Genomic DNA, 26,804 nt, shown 5'->3' with positions numbered 1-26,804 from the left:
CCACCCGTAGCCAGGGCCCGGGTTAGGAATGCAGGAGCTGTGTGCTGTAGGGCCAGGTGGAGCTAGCCCTGCACACTGCCACCACCTGCAGCCGGGGACTGGGGTGGAAGCGCGGAGAGCTGCGTGTTATGGAACTGGGTGGGGGCTGGCCCCACTTGCTGCTGCCACATGCTGATCCAGGGACTCTCATGCTCCAGGGACTCCGAGGACCCTTCACACCACCACACATACACACCCTCCTGCCTCCCCCACCCCCCACCATACCCAACACACACCCACACCCTCCCACCCCAGCCACATACCTCCACACCCCAACTCCCACCCACCATCCCACACCCCACACACAATATACAAGAGTAAGATTGTATTTCAAGCTATTATGGAATTGTTTGTAGATACATTATGCAAAGGCACATAAATCGGGACAAAAAATATTTTTTTTAAATCAAATTAAAATAAGTTATAGTAGATGTTTGATTTTTTCAGTATATGATTTGTTTTTTTTTCTAGTTTTAAGATAGCACCCTTCCACCCAAAAGGAGTACATTTGGGGCAAGGAGAGGGACTTCTGGTGGCAAAGGTCAGGTTTAGGGGTGGGACTTCTGGTCCCAAGATGGTGACCAAGGGGCAGGGCACCTGTCAAGGGGCGGGGCTACCCTTGTGGCCCTCGATGGCTCAGCAAAACGTATTTCAGCTGGAGGGAGACTTAACAGTTGCCCACCCCTCGTATAGCCCATCTGAATAAGACATAGGTAATGCCCATAAGCACAGTCCTTCTCACTACTAACTCTTCAAGTCATGGTGAGCCACAACATTGCACTCAGAATCCCTCTGTTGCCCCCTCTCTCAACCTGCTTATTTCAAGGTTATTTTTTTTCAAAATTCCTCCTCACTTCCATGTGCTTAGGGAGAGCAGGGTCTGACAGTAAGGAAAGGGGGAAGAGGCTGCCAAAGAAAGAAGTTGGGGGGAAGCAGAAAGCAAAGGCCTACCTAACCCCCCAGATTTATTTTCCCTGCTGTAGCAGTGGGAGGGGGACAAATTCAAGGCAAACCTCCAATAATTAATTCTATATCTAGACAATTATAACTAAATTAATATTTATACATAGAATCTAATTATTGAGGGGGTCAGCTTATTTTCAAGTAACTATGGTATTTTTCACTGTCTTCAAAGCCTGCCTGATTTAAAGGAGAGTCAGACTGTATAGTCTCAGAGAGCTAGAGGTGGGTTTCTGGCTGCAAGCCAGACACACTGATAATCTAAAACCTTTTTTTTTTAATGCTATCTTGAATTACAGCTATGTTTCTAAAAGGCAAAAAAGGTGCTTTATTTCATTTCCTCTGGAAAGCTGTGAATTCACTTAAGTATGCAGTATCAAAGACTATCCAACTTTAATTTTTACTCACCTTTCATGGGAAAGTGACTGATCCTTAATAAAGTCTAAGATGTTTTTCAAGATGGGATATTTCTCCTTCACAGTGGGAAGAGATTTAGGCTCTTCCACTGATCTAAAAGAGAGCAGCCTTAGTCTTCCACGGCTGAACTGAGGTTTTCGAGTTGGGGTGGAGGGAGGAGATGATGCATCCTCTTGCTGTGAAGCTGTATTTTCAAGGGACTTTTTCTGAAATGCAGTGTTTGCTTCAATTTGGGGCATATCTGGCACATGCTTCACCTTTGTGTCAGAGTCTTCAGAAGCAGGATGAACGACTCCACAGGAAGACAGTGAGCCTGATGCTTGGAAGTCTGCTTCTACAATAGAACTTGTCCTTTGACGCTTATCATTGTGATACTGTTTGATATCCTCTTGATCTTGTGCTTCCCAGACATCTGAAGCAAGGTCTTTACCCTTTGCTCTTACAGGCAAAAAATTCAGTAACAAAAGGCTCTTCTGTATACAGAGCTTTGCTGCATCATAAAAATTTAAAAAAATTAAATCAATAAAACCACTACACAATAAATACGACATGCTTTCAATTTAGGGAAAAATGCCTCATTCTTGTCTTTTGGTCCTAATGAGCTAGAACGGTGTTCTTCTTTCTAGATTTGTTTTTTAGCACTATCAGCTATTTAATCCACAAGTGTCAAACACATATTGCCCCATGGGCTGGGTGAGTGATGTAGGCCAGCCCATGGGCCAAAACAGGCCAGCGGGACCATAGACCCCAGACAGCCTCCCCCCACAACGCCTGATCTGGACACTCTAGTGTAGATCCTGGAGCAGCTGGAGTAGGTGCTGTACTATATGTAGCACCCACTTTGGTCACACTGCACTATACATCTGGGACTGGCATGTCCAGCAGCTGGTTCAAGACAGGTGACACATGCAGTGCTGGTTTTGGACTGCTGGAGCAGGGGGCTTCATGTACAACATGTCCCAGGCCCTGCCTGCAAGGCTGGTCTGGGTCAATTCATACTCAGGGGCAAGACTGGGGATGGATAATGGGGTTCTGTGGGTCAGATCCAGGCCATAGGCGATGTCTGACACCCTGTTTTAGTCCTAGCCCATTTCTGTCTAACGGGGAGGAGGATCTGAATCTCTCAAGACCAAGTACACTTATACAATCACATTTATACAAAACATGCAATATCTGTCAGTAAGGATACATTTTATAGTGACAGCTGAACTAGCCTTCTTTGAGAAGGGAGACACATACATCCAACAATTAAATAAATACATACATACATACATAAATTAATTAGTGGGATGATTCTACATATCAATTGGTTTGCCGTTATCAGGTAAAAATATTTGGAGACAGTATTTGTTACATCAACTTATTTATCCTTTTTAAGGGTTTTAAGTAGGGGAGTGCAAAACAGGCCCTATTCAATTCAGATTCCCAAACCAGGGACAGTGATTCAATTCGTTGATTTGGATCACTGTCCCTGATTCAATTCGGCCGAATCCAAATCTGAAGATTTGATGCTGATTCAGAGAATCAGCGATTCGGCCACAGACACAGCTTTAAATGTTTTTTCTACATACTTCAAGGTATTAGGTGCACCCCATTAATGCTATGATGATGGGGTGGATAGAGCGTCCCACAGGAGTGCGGGGGAGGGGTCCCCGCATGCTCGGCGGAAAACCCAGAAGAAGTGAACTGGATGTACTTCCTAATACTTCTGGGTCTGCCGAAAAGCACACTGGGGGCCTTCCCCACGCCCTCCTGGCTCGGCAATAGGCTGCAGGGGGATCCCAAGTGCCCCCCCCAAACCCAGGAGGCAGGAGCTCTGGCGCCAGGTCGACCCCGAGCGCACCCAGGAGGCACCAGTCGCCAAGCCGGGTGGGCCCAGGGGTCCCCCCTGCACTCTCCCAGGAGGACCAGGAAGTGATTCTGGTCCACTTCCGGGTCTGCTGCCGAGCGTGCTGGGGAGCCCCACGCGCTTCTGTGGGACACTCCACGCGCTCCAGCATCACAGCGTTCATGAGTCGCCTGGTACCTTGAGGTATGTAGAAAAAAAAACATTTAAAGCTGCGTCTGTCCAAATCTTCGAATCTTTCTGAATAGATCCGGAGGGTTCCGATTCAATTCGGAGAGATTAAAGGGTCTCCCGATTCGACTCGAATTCGGAGACTTAGCCACTGAATCGGGCTGAATCTTCTCTGAATTGAATCAGCGACCAAAGCTTCGCACAGCCTTAATTTTAAGGGGTTTAAAGGGTTTCTGAGCACAGAAAATAAGAAGATATAGAGAAGGTAACATTGCGCTAAGGCATCAGGAAAGATGTTTACCAAGAGCTTCAGGGTTCGTCTCAGTTGTTTCCACATTCTGTTTCTCATCAGTATCATTTCCCTTACTCATCAAGGACTTCTGCTTCATTTCTAACTGTAGACAAGACGTTAATTAAAATTAGTTAAAATACAATTAATCTTGCCTATCCAGATGGCATGGTGACATGAAGACTAAGCCACAGTTGTGGAAATCAATCTTAGGCTGGACTGATAAAAAATATTCAAATTTCTAATACAGAACTAAATATTTAAGTATCTGGAATCTCTTGCTGGACAAGCTAGTGAAAGCCACTGCAAAGTCTGCCTCCTGCTAGTCATAAGAAAGCTGAACTGATTACATCAGCTCCCAACATGTTAATTATGTTTGCACAAGAATCTTAAAAGCATACATGTAGAAGGTAGCATAGTGCAAAGATACCTGTGCCAGTTCTGGAGCTAGAAGCAGGATAGCTGGTTAGTGCAGATGAGAAGCTGAGCATGAAGCGTGGTACTAGCACAGCTCTGCTGCATCCAGTTCCAGAGCTTCTGCACGTGCAGCAAACACGGTATATGCCGGGCAGTACTGCCTTGCATCACACAGGCACACTCAAAGCAGGTAAAACAACAAGATTCAAATATCAATAAATCTGCTTCCTGCAAATATCCTCAACTACAGCTGGTTTACTTCAGTGACAAAAACAATCTTTTACTTTTCTGTCACCTTTCTTAGGCTGCAGCACTGCACAAACATGCAGTGCTCTTGTATCAATAGTAATCCAAACGGACAGCAAAAATTCTACCTCAATTACAGCTCTGCACTCTCAGAAAAAAACAGTACAGAGGGTCAGGTGTGGCATAGGGCAGAATTTGGCTTACAGAGTCTTTAAATGTAGAAGACAACACATTAGGATGAAGAGCTCTGCTTGACAACCAAGCCCAAACTAATTTTTTCAGGACTAGAAGAAAAGAATCTTTTTTTTCACTTCTAAACAAATTTGATCTGCAATTCATGAGGGAATATGGATGCCTACACAGCCGGTTTTACAGTCACTTTTCCTGGGGGAAGCGGGGCACAGAGACCCACAATGCAGTTCTGGAGGAAAAAAAAAAAGTGTGAATGTGAAAACAAGGCATCTAAAATAGAGCCCAGTATGTGTAATCTTACCATCCATATTCTAATGCCATCAGCCAGCGAATATACGTGTGCAAACTCTTCATTCAAAGGCACTTTGCCTCCACTGTTGACTGTGGGGAAAAAAGAAAAAAAGGCACATTATTTGCTGCCCCAGTTTCACATCGCTCAGTAATGGAAGCTGTCTTCCAGCTCTTAAGTCAATTCATGGCAGGTTTGTTCTTTATTCATTTTATGGGCATTCTGTTAAGGCAGGGATGCTTTAAGCACGTTTTCTGTGGCTGCACAGCGGATTTATATACAAAGCAGAATCGCAAATGAGCTTTTTGTCTGCTCCCAAACATGAGCATATAGCTACGGAAAAAAGATAGAATGCCTCTCCCCTTGCTTTCAAACATCCCACTGGGCAACCCTCCAGCTAGAGTAACTGCTGATCAGTAATTTATAGTGGCATTCAGTTATACAAAATGCCTTGTGCTGCTTTGTCATGCATTTGTTGTAGGGGCACAGCTTCAAAATACACTAAAAAACTGGTTAAAAACAAAAAGATCACAAATGGAAGAGCTAACACCTTCCAGATGGAAAATAGGCAAATGTATAGGAATAACACCCAGACTATGTCATTTTATCCATCTATCTTTAGAGAAAGAACAAAGGTATTAAGGTGCTGACTGAACATGGAAAATGAGATAAAGCTGCCTTGCTAGGATATATTGCTTTACATCACCTCGCCTATGCATTTCACATGACTTTAGATAACAGGTGACCTAAAGAAGGTAAAGGTCAATTTCCATGCATTTGTACTGTAAGTACAGGCTATTTAGGCTCTCGTTCCAAAAGTGTGGTAGAAGCTGAGGTGCCCACTACCTCTCCAGAAGAGGCCTTGAGAATTCAAACAGTGCCTCATTATTTGAGGGATCAATTTTGCTTCAGGGAGCACACATTGCCACCAAAAGAGTGGGCTCAGCTTCGGAAGAATGAATTGCAATATAAAATATACAACATGCTCTATTAATTAGGAGCAATTTATTAACCTTTTTTAAAAGTACCATTTTATGGGTTTTGCATTGGGGGGGGGCAGTAATTTGCTTCTCCTGAACAAAGAGCTTCAAGATGGAAACATATCACTCCTTACTCTAAGGAAACATTTAATGAGAGCTGGAAATAGTTTAAAGAGAGCTGAGTTCCTTGCAGCGTCATTGGGAGCTAGATACTTTGAGTTATAATCCCAATTCAGAAACCAATGGCCTTGTCACAACCTCTCTGGATCAGCCTACACATCTTTAACATTAGGGTTAATAGGGATAATTAGCCGATATTTGGAAAATGCTCTGAAGAGGAAAATGCTATAATAGTAACTTATTTCCATTATGTTCTAGAGGCAAGGCCTAGTTAGTCTGCCTAATTTATGACTGCAGTTTATATTTTTTCCACAAGGTGACTTTTAAAAAAAATTAAGATTGAGTACTTTTTTCTTAATTTACAATTGAATTAACATAGCCTCCTGTAACGTATTAGTCTTCATTATTAATATATTCACTAATATGAGAGTTACCATATTTCTGAAGCTTCCCATATAAATCTGGAGTGAGATACACCAAAGCAGCAAATGTGGAGTTCACAGCTTGATCAACAGTGGAACCAGCAACTATATCTGTCTTTGGGGTCTGTTTTTTACATGCCTGTATAAATCCTTTGAAAAGCTCAGAATTTTGCCCACAGAAATCCTGGGCAGGATCTGATTTTGCAAATTCGATGAGAAAGTACCGACAGTCATCTGCATGGGAGTTCTTAGTCTGGAAAGAATGTTGAAACATATTTACTTAATATCAGTTTAAAAATGCTTGCAGCTCTGTTTCATACACAAGAAATTCACACTTCAGGCAAACATTACAGTGAAAAGCTAGAAATAATAAAAGGCACAAAACAGGAGGTGGCAATCGCAGCACAGCAGTGTACGTTTAGGGATGCATCAGCTCATTAAGCTTGAATAAAAAACACTCTCATGCAAGTTTTCATTTCTATGAAACAAAAGCAGTGGCCTAAATACCTCTTTTTTATTTTGGCCCAGCTGACTGTGTTCAGTCGTTCTCAAACTTGCCTCGGGACACATCTGATGCCTGAAGACAGGCTTCCATAATGGAGAATTAAGAACTGGGGTCACTTTTGAAGGAGGCAACTCTACTTCGCAACCACCACCTACAAAGAGAGTAAAGACAAACAATTTGTGTCAATTGCTAAATATCCATGGTCAGTTTTACAGGTGTATGGAAGTCAGCACATTTTAAATACACACCGAGGAAGACGAAATGAACAGCACATGCTGAACAACTAACTTCTTAGCTGGCTAACTCGTGATGTTTTAGTGCTGTGTATGAAACACACATTACACCACTTCTTTATGACCGTATAATCATAATAAAAGTGCTTTCATTAACACAGGCTCACTGCTCGATGCCACCAATATGGGACATTTATGAAGGGACTTTTATGTAAGCGCTTATACTGTGCTCAAGATCATAGTATATAAAGCACTTCAAGCTAGATAAAGGGCCACCATTTCACCTACCCCCAGCTTATAACACGCGAAGAAGGTATATAAAAACAAGGGAGAAGATTTCAAAAACAAGAACTCCTAATTTAGGAACCTAACTTCATACCTGAGCATCTGCCTGATTTTTATCAGTGTTGAGTATCTAAAAAGCTTCCACCTGCCCATAAGAGCTGTTCTGTCCCCAGCACTTCAGAGAAATGAAGCAAGCGCCTAAATACAGATTTAGGAATATAACATCAGGTTCTTATTTTGGGAAATCTTAACCAAGAAACTGGCGTGCATATGTGTATATGATTGTATCCCTCTTCCCGAACTACTACATGCTGCTTATCTTCAAAGGCCCAAATCCTGAAGAAGTTCAAAGTGTGTTTATGTGAGTAGCCCAAGTGAATTCATGGAGTCACCACAGATATTCGTGCTAGAGTAGCTCAGTCTCCACGTCCATTTACCTCAGGGCTCTTGTGGCAATGATTTCTGTAATGCTTCCAATGAGCAGCTGTACAGGACAAACTTGTTACATATATGCTACTTAAAATCATCAGAGTATAACAAATTGCAGTTGATGGGCTATAACTAACAACCTAACACACCTCTACTTTCAAATCTGAGAGGGACAGGAGATAATCTATATTCATGTATGGGAGTCAAAACTTTTGAGATAAGGCACAAGGATCTATCATGGCAAAACTGCTAGAGCAACTAATTCCACTTACCCCAGAGGGATTTCAGTGCCATACTCCGAGAAGCCAAGCGCCCCATCAACCTGGATACAAGAAGCTGTAAATCCAAGCCCCACGAAACTGAGACATCTGGCAAGCCATAAGCAGTGACGGAGAACTTGTAGCCCCACTCATTGTTACTGGTGTCGGAGCGAAAGACAAACTGCAGCCGTGGGCCAGCCTTAAAGGTCACTTTCTACAGAGCAACAAAACAGTAATTTTGCCAAATGTACATGATAAGAAGTTTCAGGGTTATGAATTTCCTTCAGCAACTGTGTTTCAATATGCTCATGCTTTCTCAGGATAGGTTAAAGTTGCCCGCTAACCTGACTGAAAAGCCCACAGCAATTAAAGGTTGAAACTTTCTATTAAAAAACGGAATGGGAAGTTTCAGTTTGCAACTAAAACTTTTGAAGATAAAAACATGTCATGCAAGGAAAGTACCATATTCTACGATAAAGATTCTGATAGGTTACAGAGAAGTACTAAATTAAGTCAGTTTGCCATCTTAAGATTTAGCTAACTTTACTGGGTGTAGGGGTTCAGTTTAGCTGCAGCAAATGTGATTTTCTTTTTTGTTGGATTGCTGTGGGTTAATTAGATAGTAGGAATTAGGAAGGGTCTCTTAATATATCTATACATATATATCTCTTACATATATATATGTATATGTTGTACAGTATTTTAAAACTCACTCACCTTGGGCCACTTCTCAGTCCCAACCTTTGTATCATAACGAGTTTTTGCACCTCTGGCATCAGTAAATTCCAGATAATCATACCTGTGGAAATTGCAACTCATTACTTTCACATTTTTACTTCTAAAAACTTTGGGGGGAGTTTACTTTGAAGTGTCCCATTTCCTCCCTCACCTTCCCTCTATCAAGTCCCAAATGCAGTGCAGCAGCATTCTTTTTAGAGCCATATTTTTTGTTTTAGAGGACTGCATAAACATTTCATGCTTTCATACAACATCTCCAAAACATATACAGACATTTCAGCAGCAGAATTTCCTGATCCTCAATACTGAGTTATGGATGCTAAACATTTCTCAGCTACATGCCCTATAGAAACAATACTCTGGCAAGTTACAACAGGAACAAAACTTTGAAACAGCTATGTCCAAGTGGGGTTATGTCAAAGTGCAGTAGGCATGCAATGGGTGCTCACAGCAGAAATACAAGAGCAAGCAATGTCCATGGAAGCAGAGCCAGGACACTCAGGGCCCATGGATAGAATATGTCTGTACTCTTTACCTAGGACCTCACCTCTGTCAAGTCTCTTTAAGCAGTAAGGCAAAGAAGGGTACAGGATAGGGTAAGTAGGTTGAGGGAGAAGTTAAAACAAGACACTGGGGACATGATTTTCCCATTTGCAAATAGATTTTGGAATTTGAAGTGGTACAAGGTTAAGTTACCTCCTTTCTGTTTCACATTTTTCATCAAACTCCACCTCAAAGTAAGTTGCTCCATGACAAAGGAAGACTGAAACCACATGGCAATTATTTTCATAGTTGTGAGGAGATTCCATTGTCCACGTTCGCAATGCCACAGGTTCTTCTTGCTGCCAGCTTTCCATTTCCATCTGCACAATCAAACACAAACACCACCTTTCATTTTACAGGATACAAATGTAATATATTATAAAGATTTCAGCACTAGATTATTTTACAATCGAGTCTTAGACATACTGTAAGCACTTATCCTTAGATTTAGCAGTGAACTCATTCAGCCCTGCAAACCAGATTCATAGATGTCAGGGTTGGAAGGACCTCAGTGAGTCTAACCCACTGCCCTGGGCAGGAAGGAGCGCTGGGGTCAGACGACCCCAGCCAGGTGCTTGTCCAGTCTCCTCTTGAAGACCCCCAGGGTAGGGGAGAGCACCACCTCCTTTGGAAGCCCATTCCAGATTCTGGCAACTCTTACTGGGAAGAAGTTCTTTCTAATGCCCAACCTAAATCTGCTCTCCATCAACATGTGGCCATTGTTCCTAGTTACTCCAGGGGTTGCCCTAGTAAATAGAGCATCTCCTATACCCTGCTGCCCTCTCCCGATGAATTTATAGGCAGCCACAAGATCGCCTCTCAGCCTTCTCTTGCGAAGGGTGAAGAGATCTAGGTCCCTCAGTCTCTCCTCATAGGGCCTTGCCTGCAGGCCTCTAACCATACGAGTGGCGTCCTCTGAACCCTCTCAAGATTCTCCACATCCCTCTTGAAGAGCAGGGCCCAAAACTGGACACAGTACTGCAACTGTGGTGTGACCGGTGCTACATAGAAGGGAAGCAATGAAATATCACCTCCCTGGACCTATTTGTCATGCGTCTGTTAATGCATGATAAAGTACGGCGAGCCTTGTTGATCACTTTGTCACATTGACAACTCATGTTCATCTTGGAGTCAGCTACGACTCCTATGTCTAGCTATAGTCCCTCCTATGTCTATCTATGATCCAATTGGGAGATTTATCTTGGTCTGTGTCTAGGAATACAGATGCAAGGAACTCATGAAGAGCTCAGCTTTGTTGAGATGAAGGGCCCAGGGCCACATCGAGCCCACAGATTAGTCCCATGTGCACTACATACCCTGGACCAGCCCTGCATGTCACTTGGACCTGATCCAGACTGCCCCCAGATCTAGTGTGTAGTGCCAGTCTGGCACAGGCACTGCACATTGCATGTGCCCCAAACAGCCCCATGTGGTGTGTGGTACGTGTCAGACTGGCTCCATGTGCCATGTACAGCATACAGGGCCACGGCTAGTTCATGTTTCATGTTGTACGTGGAGCTAGTCCAAGACTCGCAGGCAGCACTGCAGGCCAGTATCTCTGACACCTCTGCTGTACTCAGAATCATAGAGAATAAGGGTAGGAAGGGACCTCAGAAGGTAATCTAGTCCAACCCCCTGCTCAAAGCAGGACCAGCCCCAACTAGGTAATCCCAGCCAAGGCTTTGTCTAGCCAGGTCTTAAAAACCTCCAAGAACAGAGAGTCCACAACCTCTCTGGGTAACCTGTTACAGTGTTTTACTATCCTCCTACTGAAAAATTCTCCCCAATATCTAACCTACATTTCCTTTGCTGCAACTTGAGACCATTGCTCCTTGCTCTGTCATCTGCCACCACTGGGAACAGTGCAGCTGCATCCTCTTTCAAACCCTGCTTCAGGTACTTGAAGGCTGCTTTTAAATCTCAGTCTCCTCTTCTCTAGACTAAGACCAGCTCCCCCAGCCTCTCCTCAGAAGTCATGTCCCCCATCCCCCTCACCATTTTTGTTGCCCTCCACTGGACTCTCTCCGATTTGTCCACATCCTTTCTGTAATGGGGGCGGCCAAAAACTGAACACAGTACTCCAGATGAGGCCTCACCAGTGCTGTATAAGGGGAATAATCACTTCCTTTGACCTGCTGGCAACATTATTACCAATGCAGCCCAGTATGCCATTAGCCTTCTTGGTAACACTGTTGGTTCATGTTCAGCTTACTGTCCACTGTAACCCTCAGGTCCTTTTCTGCAGAGCTGCTGCCCAGCCAGTCAGCCCCCAGCCTGTACCAGTGCATGGGATTATTCTGTCTTAAGTGCAGGACTTTGCACTTGTCCTTGTTGAAGTGCATGAGATTTCCTTTGGCCCAATCCTCCAATTTGTCTAGGTTACTCTAAATCTTAGCCCTATCCTCCAGCGTATCTACTACTCCCCACAGCTTGGTGTCATCTGTAAACTCGCTGAGGGTGCACTCTATGTCATCTTGCAGGTTGCTGAAGATACTGAACAAAACCAGTCCTAGGACCAACCCTGGGGCACTCCACTTGATACCAGCTGCCAACTAGACATCAAGCCATTGATTACTTTGAGCCCAATGCTCCAACCAGTTTTCTATCCACCTTATAGTCCACTCATCCAACCCTCACCTTGCTTGCAAGATGCTGTGGGAGACGGTATTATGAAAAGCCTAGCTAAAGTCAAAGGATATCACATCCACTGCTTTACTCACATCCACAGAGCCAGTTATCTCATCATAAAAGGTAATCAGGTTAGTCAGGATCCCTTGGTGAATCCATGCAGACTGTTCCTAATCACCACCTTCTCTTCAAAGTATTTAGAAATGGACTCTTTGAGGACCTGCTCCATGATTTTTCTGGGGACTGAGGTGAGGCTGACTGGTCCATAGTTCCCTGGATTCCCTTTTTCCCCTTCCTTAAATATGGGCACTATGTTTGTCCTTTTCCAATCAGGAGGGACCTCTCTATCTTAATTTGCTCTTGAATTTCTGTTCCACTGTTCACTAGGTCTGTGCAAATAGGGAAGTATTCGATTCGGATTTGGCCGATTTGGAGGACAGTGATTTGATTCAGATCACTATCCTGAATCACTTTGGCTGAATCAGCTTCGGAATATTTGGCGCCGATTTGGAGAGATTCGGCGATTCAGATCAGCTAGGGATAGGCAAGCATGGCCAGCTGGCTCCTATAGCTGTGCCTGCCTCCCCAGGTGGGGGGGGCCACAGGAGAAGCCCCCATGGCTGCCCTGCCCCATCCCCCACCTGTCCCCAGCCTAGTTCCAGCACTTTAAAATAAATGTTTAAAAAAAGCCTCACACTCACTGGCTGGAGTGGTGATCAGGGGCCTCTGGACGCTTATGGCAGTGCCCCCTCATGCAGCACAGGGCAGTGGGAGGCAGCAAGGATCTCCCTCCTCCACTCCCCCCTGCTTGGCACCCACATGGCAGCTGCCCCATGGCACAGGTGCAGAGCGGCTTGGCAGGGCACCATGTGCTACCTGGCAGCTGGGTCCGCTGGGGCTGAGCAGTGCCAGGCTCTGGCTGACACATGGAGCTGTCCCAGCTCCCAGGCAGCACATGGCGCCCTGCCAAGCCACGCTGCAGCCACATGATGCAACAGCTGCCATGTGAGTGCCAGGTGGAGCGGGGGAGGGGGCGATCCCCACTGCCCCGCGCTGCACAGGGGCCTCTGCTATGAGCACCCAGAGGCCCCAATCACTGCTCCTGCAGCTGGTGATTGCAAAGCTTTAAAAAATAAGTAAATAAATAAATAGAGCCTTGTACTCACTGGCTGCGGCAGCAGCAACTGGGGCCTCTGGGCACTCATGACAGAGCCCCACAGTGCAAGACAGTGGGAGGCAGTGGGGATTGCACACCCCACTTGGCACCTGCGTGGCAGGTGCCCCACGGCATGGGTGTAGCATGGCTCAGCAGGGTGCTGCACGCTGTCTGGGAGATGGAGCTGCTGAGCCTGAGCGCTGGCGGGCTCCGGCTGACAGGTGGAGCCGCCTCAGTTCTCAGGCAGCATGCAGCACCCTGCCAAGCCATGCTGCACCCATGCCATGGGGCAGCTGGGAGCGGGGTCTCTGCCCTGCTGCCACTTTCCCCCTTCCACCTGGAGTGGGCCACACCTGCATCCTGCCCCGGATGGGCAAGCAGCAGCAGGCCAGAGTCCCTGCTCCCAGCACCTGCATCCCTCGCCCCCTGCCCCAGCTAGGCAGCTTGTCCCAGCCCCAGGCCGAATCCCTCCCTCCCCCACTTCCCTTCCCTCCCCGCCTCCCCCAATCCCAACAGATTTACCAGCTGGATGCAGCTGTCAGCTGCCTGTTTAGTCTCTGGCCAAATCTCCAAATTGATTCGGAGCTTTTACTTGGTATCCTAATTCAATTCAGATTTGGAGACTTGGTCCCCGAATTGGGCTGAATCTTCTCTGAATCGAATCAGCTACTGAAGCTCCATGCAGTCCTACTGTTCACGTTTCATTTTCTCTCATGCAGCCAAGGGCGGGGTAGGAGGGTGTTGGGGGGAGGGAATGAACAAGGAAACTCCCCAGTGTATTGGCACAGGATATTCTGATAATTTAAAAGCTAAAACCTCAGAGAAGTTACCTTTCCCTTCACTTCCTTGTCGTTACAGCAATGAGTTGTGACCATTAGAAATGCTGATGGAGAATCACAGCTTGCAAAAAGAGCAGCTGATTTAACCATGCAAGTTGCTGACAGCTTACTGATCTAAGGCAGCGTGCAACTATAAATGAGTGCGTGTTTCAGGATACTCGGTGCCTCATACGAGACCTTCATACCTATGAGGATAGGATTTGTTACAGATTCTAGATGCACAGGCTTGTGTCTTTAACAAGACAGGATGAGAGCTTGAAGCAGTAACTTAGAGGATTTCCTTGGGAAATGACTACCTGTAAACGCAAGGGACTGGGACTTGATGGCCCAGGAGGTCCTTTCCAGTACCATGTTCCTACATAACCTGTTTGTCTACTTGTAGGTGCTACTTTTCTGTCTCTAAAAATGTTCAAAAGTACTTTGAGAATATTTCAAAGAAAAACGAACACACACACTGAGCATGGAAGAGAGAGAGAGAGAATTCAAAAGTTTATAGAGAACCAGAGGTTTAAAGCATCTGCCTGTCTCTTACGCTACCTTATCTGGTTCGCTGCTAAGGTTCTTCAGTGGCTCTGTCAGGGTGCTGAAGAGCTGTAATAGGTTACAGTGTGGAATGTCTAAAGCACAGAAGTCCAACAAGAAGATCACCTGGGTAACAAAACATGTAGTTAAAGTCTTCATAAACTGATACATGCATTCATGCTAAAGAAGAAGAATACAAAATCCCATCTACTTACCAACTGACGAGTTGCCATTGCAAAGACAGAGTCACTTAATTTTTCCACTATGCTTTTGCCACTGAACTGAGATAAAAGTGACTCTAAAATTGTTCTGATATTTGACAGGAACTTCCCGACATCTAAAAAGAAAAGATAAATATATTCTATAATAGGAAATTAGACAAGTTCACAGATGTTTGTTTGGGTCAGAAGGGACCTTAGCAGATCGTCGAGTCTGACTCCCTGCCCTGGGTAGGAAAGAGTGCTGGGGTCAGATAACCCCAGCCAGGTGCATGTCTAGCCTTCTCTTAAAGACCCCCAAGATAGGGGAAAGCACCACCTCCCTTGGAAGGCCATTCGAGATGTTGGCAACCCTTACCATAACGCAGTTTTTCCTGATGTCTAACCTAAATCTGCTCTCCATCAGTTTGTGGCCATTGTTCCTAGTTACTCCAAGGGGTGCCCTGGTAAACAGAGCATCTCCAATTCCTTGTTTTCTCCCCCTGATGAATTTGTAGGCCGCCATAAGATCACCACTCAGCCTTCTCTTGTGGAGGCTGAAGAGATCCAGGGCCCTCAATCTCTCCTCAGGGTTTTGCCTGCAGGCCCCTAACCATACAAGTGGCCCTCCTCTGACCGTTCTTGAGGTTGCCCAGAGGTTACAGATTTATGTCTGGAATCTGCTTTTTTTGAGTACTTCTATTGAATCTGGCATTATGCACAATAGGGAACAGTCATTGCCAGAGAAACTGACAGTCAGAAAAGTTAACCACTCAAAAATATATTCTGACATTGTCACTAACATCAGAAGCACAATACACTGAGAAGCCAGTAATGAAGTTAGTATCCTTGGGATAAAATGGCTCTCACAATAACTATCATCTTCCTAGAACACTGTTAGACAAAAGGAATGTAATCTGAATTCTGAGCAAGTTTCACCCATTAAATCAAGCATATAAGTAAAAAAACATATACAAAAATTCTACCAAAATACAATACATGTTTTAAAACATTCCATGTATTTATATACTGCATTTAGAAATGGTCCAACTTCCATGCTTAATATCATTTAACCATGGCTAGGGAAAAAATATTAATTGGCTTCTGAAGATTATATTTTACAGTCCTGTGTTATTCCATAAGGAAGTCACTTACATTTAATAAGAATTTCTATGGCAATGTTCTTGGATGCATTATCGCTGCCCTTCAGTTGTAGGTAACACCATGAAAGAAGGCTACCTTGAACTGACCAGAATAAAGAAGACAGCACTATGCCACTTTCCTGCTGGGCAATATCCAGCATCATCATTTCACACTGGAAGACAAACACACAACAAAAGTACCTCAAGGGATAGAACATAACAACATTACAAGGCAATGAACCAGGGAAATGGATTCTTCCTCCAGAAAGACAGATGAAACGTGAGCGACAAGGAGGGTGTGAATTCCTGATGGCCAAAAGAACTTCATAAAAAAAGAAGCGATGTTTGGAATGTTTTTAACAATTCGCATTAAAAATGAATTACAAACAGGTCTTTAAGTAGTCAGATCTGCATTTGTAACTCTCAGTTCTTTTGCACACTGTTATATAGGCTCATCTTTTTCATGTATGAAAAAACCTTTTACTCCTCAAGCATAATTCTTATCCCTACAGTATCATAATTAGCTCCCTCCTTTCTGTCTAGATTGAAGAGTTTAGTTTTCCCATGGCTTGATAAGAACTATTACTGGTCCAGACGGAAAAATCCCACAAGGTATAGCATTCTGTACACCACCTGGGTTCTCTTTACTAAGTATTGTTTCTACTAGATATAAGATATTTAAATTAGGTGGGGTCCTAATTCTACAGACACATGAATAACTTCACTCGTGTAAACAGTCCCATTAACTACTGACTCTAGACCCTTAGTGTGCAATATACCTTAAGACTAGCAAATACTATAGAAGAGTGTGCAGTAAAGAAGTAAAAGCAGAAGATCGGAAAGGACAGCTACCTCTCTTGCTGCTACCAACAGAAGAATATCCATGACTGACAGCACCTGGTTGATGTCAAAGTCTGCAAAACTTCCCTTGTCTGGTAATAATAAAAGTCCGGCTGGATCCTGGTCACTGCAAGAGAGACTTGCTTAATGAAGAACAACTAATAACAGGCATCTAAAGTACAGCTGCCATGCTGCAGTGACAATATATAGATATAATTTCTGATCACTATCACTGCAAAAATTAAATAGGACTTTAAAGATGCATAATTTTAAAATGCCTTCAGAACCAATTAAATAAATAACAATTGTTTGTAAGGAAAGCAGTTTAGAAAGAATTACAGTCGTCTTTGGTCAGCAAGTCTGGGTGTTTTACTCTCCTATCGAAAAAACACCCCAAAAACTGGCAATTCTTCTTCCCTTAGGAATGTGGAATTATTTTTAAAAGGTCAATTTGATAAACTATCAAAGTTATTTCAGTATTAAAGCACCTTACCTGAAATAGGTACACAGGGATCTAAAGGTAAGTTGAACAGATTGTTTGTGTTCATGTTCTGTAATATTTTTCTAGGACATGAAAGAAATGTATTTTTAAAACAAGCTTTTTGCAACAGAAAAAAAATACAAGTCCTATATAAAAAACTGATGATTGTCAGAGAAAAAAAACAACACTTTTGCTGAGAGAGGGAACAGTACCTGTACAAATGCAATACAAGTTCAGTCAGCCTTTACAGTATAAAAAGGACATTTTCCTGAATGATTTTCAATGGTTGTAAAAATTCAGTCCACAAAAAACAGGATACTTAAGTTCTCAATCACTGAACAAATATTCTTTATTTTAAAAATACCACTTAAAATGACTTTTTGAATCTATTAATTTGTCTATTTTGTAAATGTATGTTGTTTACCCTAGGTTTTATATTTTTAGTTTTAGACAAATATATCCAGTACTCCCTTTAATCCACAAGGAGTCCCTCAAACAGACCTATATGCAATAGTTAAAAATGGCAAAATACCATTTCATTTTCAATATTACTACAGGTTACACTAAGAGAAAAAACTATGACAAGTCTAGAGACAACTTTTAACAACATTCTTTAGAAGTGCTCAGAAGTTCCCATACCTGGACACTGAACTTGTGGTAAAAATCACTTCCTCCTTTGCCTCTGTTTCCTTATATGTAAAACTAAGATCATTATGTACGAGGATTCATTTCTAAACTGAGTAGAACTAATCCAGAATCATTAAAAACTCAGTTGATATAGAACACTGCCATGCCATTTTTTTCATCTTTCCATAATCACATCTCAACATGTAAGAACCACCACCACTGTTTTATGACAGCATCTACACTCCAACTACATTTATTTTTGGTATAAAGACAAGCTCTTATTTTGAATAAGCTGGCAATGGAGAAAAGAAAAGTGATTTAGAAAGTGGAAAAAAATAAGAGGATGTAATTTTTGTTTTGGGTTTTGTTTTTTGTTTTTTACTTAAAACAAACCCCTGCATAGGAACAAGTAAGCATAGCAGAGACCTATTTTCTTATCTGTGTAAGCAAAAGAAACTTTAGAAAGTAGTCCTAACAAAACAAAGCAGGCACTGAATGAACGCTCTTCTCTTTGCACGACTTACCATCATGGTGAAGAGCTGGTCCCGCCTGGTTTGTCTATCTGGGAAAAAGATTGCTGCTCCTTTGAGTAATGTGTTCTGAACTTCCTGCTTTAACATTTCCATTGGCACAGAGTGGCTACTGCTCATGTCCACTACTGCTCATTAAAAAAGGAAACAAAATTTGATAATGTGAATGGAATAATCAGGTAAATATTCAGTATACAATTCAACTAATTTCATGCACTTTTTTCATTTTTGCAGTGATAGTGATCAGAAATTTTATCTTTTTGCAAAGCAAAACACTGCCTATAAAAAACCCCCAAAACACTGCCCACAGTATGCAAAAGTGATTTCTAGCAAAAGAGATCATGTCAGGAAAACACATCAAACTGTTTGCTTTTAAGATCAAAATACCAACTGTCCAACCACAGAAAACTTTCAATATGTATCACACGGAGCATAAACTCAGTCAACACTTATTTTTCAGAATTTTATACAACATTTGCTAGGCACTTAAATATGATGAAATCCTGACTCAAAGGAAATCAACTATATAAACTCCCAATAACCTCAAAAAGGTCAAGATTTCCCTTGCGTTTTCTAGCTCTTCTGGTTATAATGATACATTTATTAGAAATTCTTAGTATAACTTGATCATTCCAGTATTGATTCATTCCAGTACTGAAGTTAAAGGATCGATTTTTTTTGCTGGTTCAAGTGAATGCAGGTTCAGTGAAATGCTTTGCCACCACAGTCACTTTCAGGCTACGTACCAGCACATTTGCAAAATCACTTCATCCCAGTGTCAAGAAAAGTAAGGTTAAACCCATTCATCTGAAAGTGCAATAATCTGACCTCCAGAAAGCTTTTTTTGGAAATTGTCTTTCCATATTCACTCCACTGTAACACCCCTTTAAAGCAAAACATTCATAGTAGTTAGTAAGTGACAGTTTGGTCTAAATCTACCTTTACACAGATGCCTATAGAGCTCCTGTGAAGCTTCTGTGTGGCCAGCTATTTCATTTTGAGAAGCTCCTTGAGATGTAATATTTTTATTGTCTTCAGTAAGTACAGAGAAACAACTCTGCAGAAGCTGCAATAGCAGAGTCTGAGCATAGATGCATTCTTCCCTGGGGCTACAAAGAAAACAAAAACAAACAGAAGTGAAAGTTATAATAAAAATTAATTCCCACCATGCAACAGATACTGCTATGTTAGAAGTAATTACTGTGCCTGCTCTAGTAGGTAAGGTCCTCCAAGTAAGGAAAAAGCACAGTCAAGACCTCAAAGGAGGACATTTAGTAACAAGAGTTGAACAAGCTTTATACTTGCTGATCAGTAACCTGTAAATTATAAAAGCATCTACATACTACTACTAAACTACCAGATAAAACAGAGAAATGGGAAAAATAACAGCAACACCAGCTGAAATGGTAGAAAGGTGTCACTATTTTAATTAAATTAATATTAATATTCATGACAACATATTAGTATGTAATTATGTGATAAAAGCAGACCTACTTTTGATGTAGTTTATTGTAAAAATTCCAAAAGAGCTGCAAGTCAAGTCCCGTGAAATCCAAGAATGATCTGTACTTTAATCCACTCTCTTTCTGCTGAACCTACAATGCAAAGTAAATATGGGATTAAGAGTTCATTCAACAAAAAGCATATTTACAAAAATGCATTAAAATGTGTAATACATGCAACATTAAAGAACCATTCACTTGCATTTGAAATGTCAGCCACAAGAGAAAAGAGAGCCATTAGCACAGGTCAGTTATACCTTATTTTGCTTTGTTCCCCCTAAATCTTCACTTCCATTAGAGAAACAAATATAACTACCCCTAACAGTGGGGGGTTTAGACTGTACAGCTGGTTCCAATCTTACTGGTTGCTTCAAATGACACAACTGCATTAAGAGGTAACGGAATAGTAATATGGTGTACTTGTTCCACCCACCACCTTACCATCGGGTGTACAGAGCCTCATGGGCAGATTTGGGATTTTGAAGAGTGAGGTACAGATGGCGTGGTACATCATCATATATAACAACACATTTTTTGCCAGTTAAAGAGAAACTAGAAGCTTTGACCAATATGGTAGAGGGCTAGGACTATATTATTCACTTTAAGATCACAGCAAAAAACAAAGATAATGATTAGAATGTGCGCTAATTTGTTAGCGTATAAATAACGTTAAACAAACTCAACAAACTAGGCAAAAAATAGCTAAAGGATATTGCATCATTAGTTCTGTAGTCATTATAGTTAAATTTACATCTCTTATTCAGAGGCATGCAAAATCTAGCCTTCTTGAGCATCTCCGTAGTGCTTCCAACACTCCACTGCCAGTTGTTCTACCAGGAATGGCTAGCAGACAGCAAAATTGCAGAAGAAAGGATAGTTTGAATAGTGAAACAAATAACAGGACCATTAAAAAGACCAGAAGCTACTAAACACCTGTGGAGTGGAGAGAGATTAGCAGGAATCAGGGAGAAAGTAAGGAGCCAGCAAATCAATTGACTCTCAATGCACTACCTGAATAGAAATACCGCTACCCCTTCCAGGCAGTTGATTTTAAAATTTGGATGCAGCAAGAATCAAAGGGGGGTGCCAACTGCAACTCTTTATCTGTCCCTGGATGATCTTTTCTATTCTGGTTGTCTTAAAGAGGTCATATTTAGGGACCTACTTAAAATGTGGTTTTGTGATTTTTGCAGAAACTGAAAAACAGCAGTTTCCACGATCACCACAAAAGATGGCATTTCCTGTGATTTTGCACAGGATTGCCTGAAAAAAAGAAAAAAAAAAAAAGCTTATCAGAATACAAAGAAAGCATGGCAATCCCTGCAGCCAACGAGCATGTGGTTTGAGTGCTACTGAGAGGCTGTGCTAGTGATCTAGACTCAGTGAAGGCACCAGTCAGGAAAGTGAAAATGTTTCAGCATCATCTTTTAAGAAGCCAGATGCAATGTTGCAGTAATGCTGCAGTCTGAAGATGAGTGAAAAGAAATCCAAGAAAGCTAAATACGTTTCAGCTCAGGATCACGTAAAGCAGTTCCCTGTAGGAACCTTGCATACAGATGATGGTAAATTTTTTTGTTCATTGTGCAATATGACACTGGATGCATTGAGGAAAAACAGCATTGTTCAGCATTTACAGTCTGAACTGCATATAAAGTGAAAGGGTGGTGCAGAGGCTAAAAGGTCAGAGCAAGACACAAGCAACTATGTCCTCATTCCTTAAAAGAACCACTGAAAACTGTTTGACAAGAAGAGAGGCTACATTCACACTACTGGAGGCATTCACAGCTGCCAACATTCCCCTGGAGAAAATTGATAACCTTAAATTAAGGGACTACTTGAACAAACACGTGACAAATGCTAGCAGTTTCCCATATGTGAACAAACTTCGTCACAATTACTTCCCAGGAACAATTGCTTTGCAAGTTCAGGCTACAAAATCTGCATTGGCAGAATATGAATCAATCTTGATTGTAGCAGATGAAGCAATAGATGCCTACGATACCCGATCTGCACATTTTATTTGTACCTGGGAGCTGGACAGACCATGCTTGTTTTTCAAACAGAGCCGGATCACCTCGCATCTTAATTTTTCTACAAGCAGTAAACTATGGATTAGAATTTAACAAGATTTCAGCATTCGTTTGATAATGCAATGTATGCAAAGCTTTATCACATGTGCTCCATGAAATGATGCCCAATACAAATTATGACACTTGCAATGCACACATAATTTCTTCACTAAGTGATATCTGATGCACACGTTTTCCTGATGTGGATAGCCTGGTTTCCTCTTTTTAAGGAAGACACTTTCTCTTTTAAAGGAAGACAGGGATTCAAACATTGTCCAGGCCATAAGCTTCAATACAAGGAGTCCATCACCAATCAAAGCAGGGTTCTACATGCAACGGTGTCATTTCCACCAGAGCCAGTGCTTACAAGACGGAATTTCTGGTTTAACGCAGTTTGTTTGTTACCACGCAAAGAATATGAAATACAACCAGCAATTTGTGTATGAGGAGCTTGAAATCACACCCGGCACACAGTGCATGCTTAAACTACGTAGTCTCTTAGGACAGGGTAACACTGAGGATCATGTTAAATTTGTGGCTGAAAATGCAATCTAGTTCACAGGGTTTCTAATGTGGTTTGAAAGTCATTAGGCTTTATTCCACTAAGCACACAACAGGCTGATGAATTTGATAAGCTAGGCTGAAGACTTGGCATCACAACAACTTTCAAACTGTTAACATGGAAATCAGCAGAGACAAGAACTGTTTCAGGCAACAGCTGTGAAGTTGAATCAGTACTACAAATACAATCACTCACTACCATCACAGTTTAAACAACCAACTGCCCCCTTTTCTAGTGTTGTTAACATTTTTTACCCCAATCAGGTGCCTTCTCTGAGTTATGACCCTCAGCTACTGAAATCAATCCCTGGATGGCAGAAAGAGCATGACAAGGAATGTGCTGCTTACACAAACTTTGCCGAAGAGTGCCAGATGCCTTTGACTGTGACTGTGTTTTGGGAGTCTGTTTCTGATGAGTTTCCACATCTCTACAACTTGGCAAAATGCTGCCTTACCATTCCAACCAATTAAGTGGACACGGAACGTGTAATCTCAGTGTGCAGACAAGCATTCACACCTCAGAGACAGAGGATGTCAGCTGCAACTGCTGGTGGATGCTGAATGCTAGTGTTTAACAACTAACACAAATTGTTTCTTTAGAGGTTAAGCATTATTTTGCATTACTAAACTTTTTGTAGAATGTTAATAATAAATAACGATGATATTATTTACAATTCATATTATGATACATTTATATTTATAATATAGTTCAATCTAGATTTGAATGCAATACTTAGATTTATAATAATGCAGTAATTTATTTTATATTTCCATGGAACTTTGCTATTTAATTATATTGTGGTTTTTGCCTTTTGGCCAAGGAGCAGGGCTGCTGGAGCCCCTCAGTCAATCCGTGGTGGGCAGGGTTTGGTGCAAAGAGTGCAAAATTGGCTCTGTGTACCATGAGCAGCCTGCAAAAATCCCTTCGTCTCACAACCATATAGGTAGGTCCCTAGTCATATCCCTGGCTTACCCAAGCACTGTAGTGCGGTATACAAATTATTGCTTTCCAAATGCACCGAGTTTCATGACATTATTACCATGCACTTTTATTCATTTCCTTATGCACTATATTATTTTAGTTGTGTTTTTAGCCTGTCCTTTGTGAATCATAAAGTAGGTTTGCAGCATGGTGACCATGTGCTTTAAAGCAGTTGACCAACAGTGAGGGAAACATACCAGGTCCTGGGCAAGTTGTTGGATGAAATAAAGTGTCTTCAAGAGAAGAGACGTTCCACAAATGGCATCGTTATCAGGTTTTTTGCATTTCAGACAGTTCATGCTTCTGCTGGGCTCCCCTCCTGCAGCCCGAAGATACCCAAGAATGTTCAGGCCTTGAACTCCAAGCCGCTCTGCTGTATCTTGTCTCGTGCACAAGAACTTCACCATTAAATACTGGACACAGACAAAAAAACCCACAAAAGTCAGCCACTGTATATCCCAGTTTCAAGAAATACAACATACTCAAGATATAAGGATCTTCCTATTTTTAGTTTGCTCATACAACATTACTTCATTCTTAAAGGCTAATGTTTATCTGATTTTTTATTATATTAGCATTACAAACCACAAGTACAGTTATTAACTATATAACAAAGGGTGTTGACATTTAGTGGCAGCCTCAGTTAGTAGCACTATCACTTATTTGAGTATAGAACTCTAATGTTATTTAGGCAAACCTTGCCTTCCTGGATTACATTCTTATTTCTAGGAAAGCAGGAATTATGAAGATACTACATGCGGGACACACTAGGGTTCAGTGACTACCATGTGCATCTGCACAATGATTTCACTACCAATTTAACTCATTTTGTAACTGATTTTTACTCTCTTTTTACTCTTACAGAAAAATAGGGTTGGATGGGACCTCAGAGTTACCTATTCCTACCCTCTGTTCCTGGAAGCAGCATCCCTGTCTAAGCCATCCCACACCAATATTTATCTAACCTGAACTTACAAACTTCCAATGATGGAGATTCCACAACCTCTCTAGCTAGTTCTTTCTAACACCAACCTAACTGTCCCCTGTTGCACTTTAAGCCCACTACTTCTTGTCCCCATCTGGTCCTCTTTATAAAAACTCTTTTGGTCTCTGAAGGTCATTAACAAATGCCCAATGAGTCATCTTTTCTCCCGACTAAATAATCCCAGTTTTTCCAACCTTTTTCCATACCCTGTTTTCTAGATCTCTCATATTTCTTTGTTCCTCTCCTTTGGAATCTTAATTAGGTTGCTTCTTAATCAAAAAAAGCTGGTGTTTATTTAACTGGTATTTCAAAAAAGAGGCGAGACTGCACATTCATGCCTGGGTCAGTCCATTTTCATTGTTTCTTACTTGGGAAACTCTGCACTGCTGCATTTTGACATCCACTTCATCCCATTCGTCTTCTGCCTCAAACCAGCCAACAGGATCATCTTCTCCCAACTCATCACATGAAGAAGTGCTTCTGCACATAAAAGCATGTCAAATTTTTTGTTACAATTTTATGTTAAAATTTGAGGATTGCAGTAGAGCTGCAACATCATCTAACTGTTTTCACATGCTAGGAGAATATGGCAGATGGACAGACATGCAAACTGGTGCATGTGCAAGTCTTAGAGATGTTTTTAAAAGTCAATTCAGTTATTTTACAGCACCCTTTATAGAATGCTCGCAGAAAAAGGGATTGAGAAAGCTATTAGGAATCAGCTTGCTCAATAAAAATCTTGCCTCTCAATGTCAAGTGAAATGTTCAATCACATGGAACCAATTATTAGATGAGGCACTATTTCCAAAGCTGAAATACAGATCTGCAGCTGTACAGAGCTTAGTGACTTCATGTCACACTACTTTATGCCTAACAATAGCAAAGTAAAAGGCTGCCTCTCCCTCACTAAGTGGCATAAGATAGTAGAGGTTTTGTATATTAATATTTTAAGTTATTTATTGCATCTTTACCTGTTTTTTAAAAACTGCCTGAATTCTTGTAGCTTCCACTTGTCATATCTCTCAAATCTTTTAAAATGTTCCTCTGCATTAAATTTTTCTGAGGAGCTACTATAGGAAAACACCAGCCCACACTGGGCCCCAATGGCACCTCTCCGTACCTAGAAGTGAACAAAGGTAAAGTAACGTGCACAAAACTGGAGCAATGAGAAATAGTGAGGTGTTTTGTGTAATATCTCTTTTAGAGCAGAAACAAAAGGCAAGGACAGACAAACAATATGATTTTAGAGAACCGTAAGTGATTTCGTTTACTTGAACTAGGAAATGTGACTCAAGGAAATGTTTTAAAAGATTTAATAACTCAAAAAGATTAAGGAACTAATTTACAGTGAAGTTGCATTACAACTATCATCCTGTCTGCAGAAAGGACATCTGTACAGGTAACTGTGCTGAACTGGCTTCAGATTACTGACTTTTGTAATTCCTAAATATATCCTATTTTCAAATTTCTTACACAGTTGAAGAGAATATAAAGCAAAGCTAAGCCAAACAGTTATGCTGTGCCTTAGCACTTACTATTCACAAACTTAAAAAGTGACTTTACACACAGTTCACAGACTATTCTAAATAGGTCCACAGTTTTTAAAAAGAAGCTAGGAAGTACATAAGAGTTAGAAATACCTCACTGGCTTGAATGACAAAAAATCAACACATGATTGGCATCCTTTCACGTGCAAGAGACAGCGGATATTGCAGCCTCTGACGTAGATGGTTTGCAGTGTGACTGAATAGTCCAATCCAAGATTTGCATGATCTGTAGCAGTGGTTGCAAGCGTACGTGCCATGACTGGGTGGTGCAGGAGCTGCTTGCTTTCTGTGGACTCTTTTCTCTTCAAGCTGTTGAGGCCAATTCCTGTTGTGGACTTTAATGCCCTGGTGGAGACGGTGATGTCACCTGTTCCAATCCCTTGCTACGGTTTCCAATTTCCAAATGCCTCCATATCTTGCTTGCATGTGTCTTTGTAGCAAAGCTTGGGACATGCCATTTTTCTTGTTCCCTCCGATAGTTCCCCGTAGAGCATGTCCATCTTCCAATCTGCTCATCTGGCCCAGCCATCTGTGTTTGAATAGGGTTGTCACACTTGGTTAATTTGTCCTTTGAAGAACCTCTACATTGGTAACTTTATCTTGCCATTTGATGTTGAGTAGGCAGCGTAAACAGTGCAGGTGGAAGCTGTTTAACCTTTTCTCTTGATGTGCATAAGTTGTTCATGTTTCCTCACCATACACGAGTGCTGAGTACACAAGCTTTGTATATTAGCATTTTGGTCTTGAAGGTAAGCTTTGAATTGTTCCATGCTCTTTTAAATTAGTCTGATGTGAATATTAAGTTCTTTATCCAG

General features: G+C 41.8%; 1 protein-coding gene across 2 annotated transcripts in view; it reads right to left on the bottom strand.

The window, feature by feature from the left end:
• ZZEF1 (zinc finger ZZ-type and EF-hand domain containing 1) overlaps positions 1-26,804 on the bottom strand; it is a 90,181-nt gene that overhangs the window by 36,150 nt on the left and 27,227 nt on the right. For both annotated transcript variants that reach the window (XM_014608010.3, XM_059717154.1), the window contains exons 11-29: positions 25,414-25,562; positions 24,811-24,922; positions 23,655-23,870; positions 19,838-19,938; positions 19,283-19,452; positions 18,338-18,471; positions 17,199-17,269; positions 16,718-16,832; positions 15,879-16,038; positions 14,742-14,863; positions 14,542-14,652; positions 9,535-9,701; positions 8,818-8,899; positions 8,113-8,314; positions 6,896-7,044; positions 6,401-6,641; positions 4,879-4,958; positions 3,735-3,828; positions 1,408-1,906 (exon numbers count right to left, since the gene is read on the bottom strand). In XM_014608010.3, the coding sequence (XP_014463496.3) occupies positions 1,408-1,906; positions 3,735-3,828; positions 4,879-4,958; positions 6,401-6,641; positions 6,896-7,044; positions 8,113-8,314; positions 8,818-8,899; positions 9,535-9,701; positions 14,542-14,652; positions 14,742-14,863; positions 15,879-16,038; positions 16,718-16,832; positions 17,199-17,269; positions 18,338-18,471; positions 19,283-19,452; positions 19,838-19,938; positions 23,655-23,870; positions 24,811-24,922; positions 25,414-25,562 (2,975 nt within the window). The remainder of the gene's footprint in view (positions 1-1,407; positions 1,907-3,734; positions 3,829-4,878; positions 4,959-6,400; positions 6,642-6,895; positions 7,045-8,112; positions 8,315-8,817; positions 8,900-9,534; positions 9,702-14,541; positions 14,653-14,741; positions 14,864-15,878; positions 16,039-16,717; positions 16,833-17,198; positions 17,270-18,337; positions 18,472-19,282; positions 19,453-19,837; positions 19,939-23,654; positions 23,871-24,810; positions 24,923-25,413; positions 25,563-26,804) is intronic.

The sequence above is a fragment of the Alligator mississippiensis genome, chromosome 14 (assembly GCF_030867095.1).
Source record: "Alligator mississippiensis isolate rAllMis1 chromosome 14, rAllMis1, whole genome shotgun sequence".
Classification (NCBI taxonomy): domain Eukaryota; kingdom Metazoa; phylum Chordata; order Crocodylia; family Alligatoridae; genus Alligator; species Alligator mississippiensis.
This window is presented reverse-complemented; position numbering and strand designations above follow the sequence as displayed.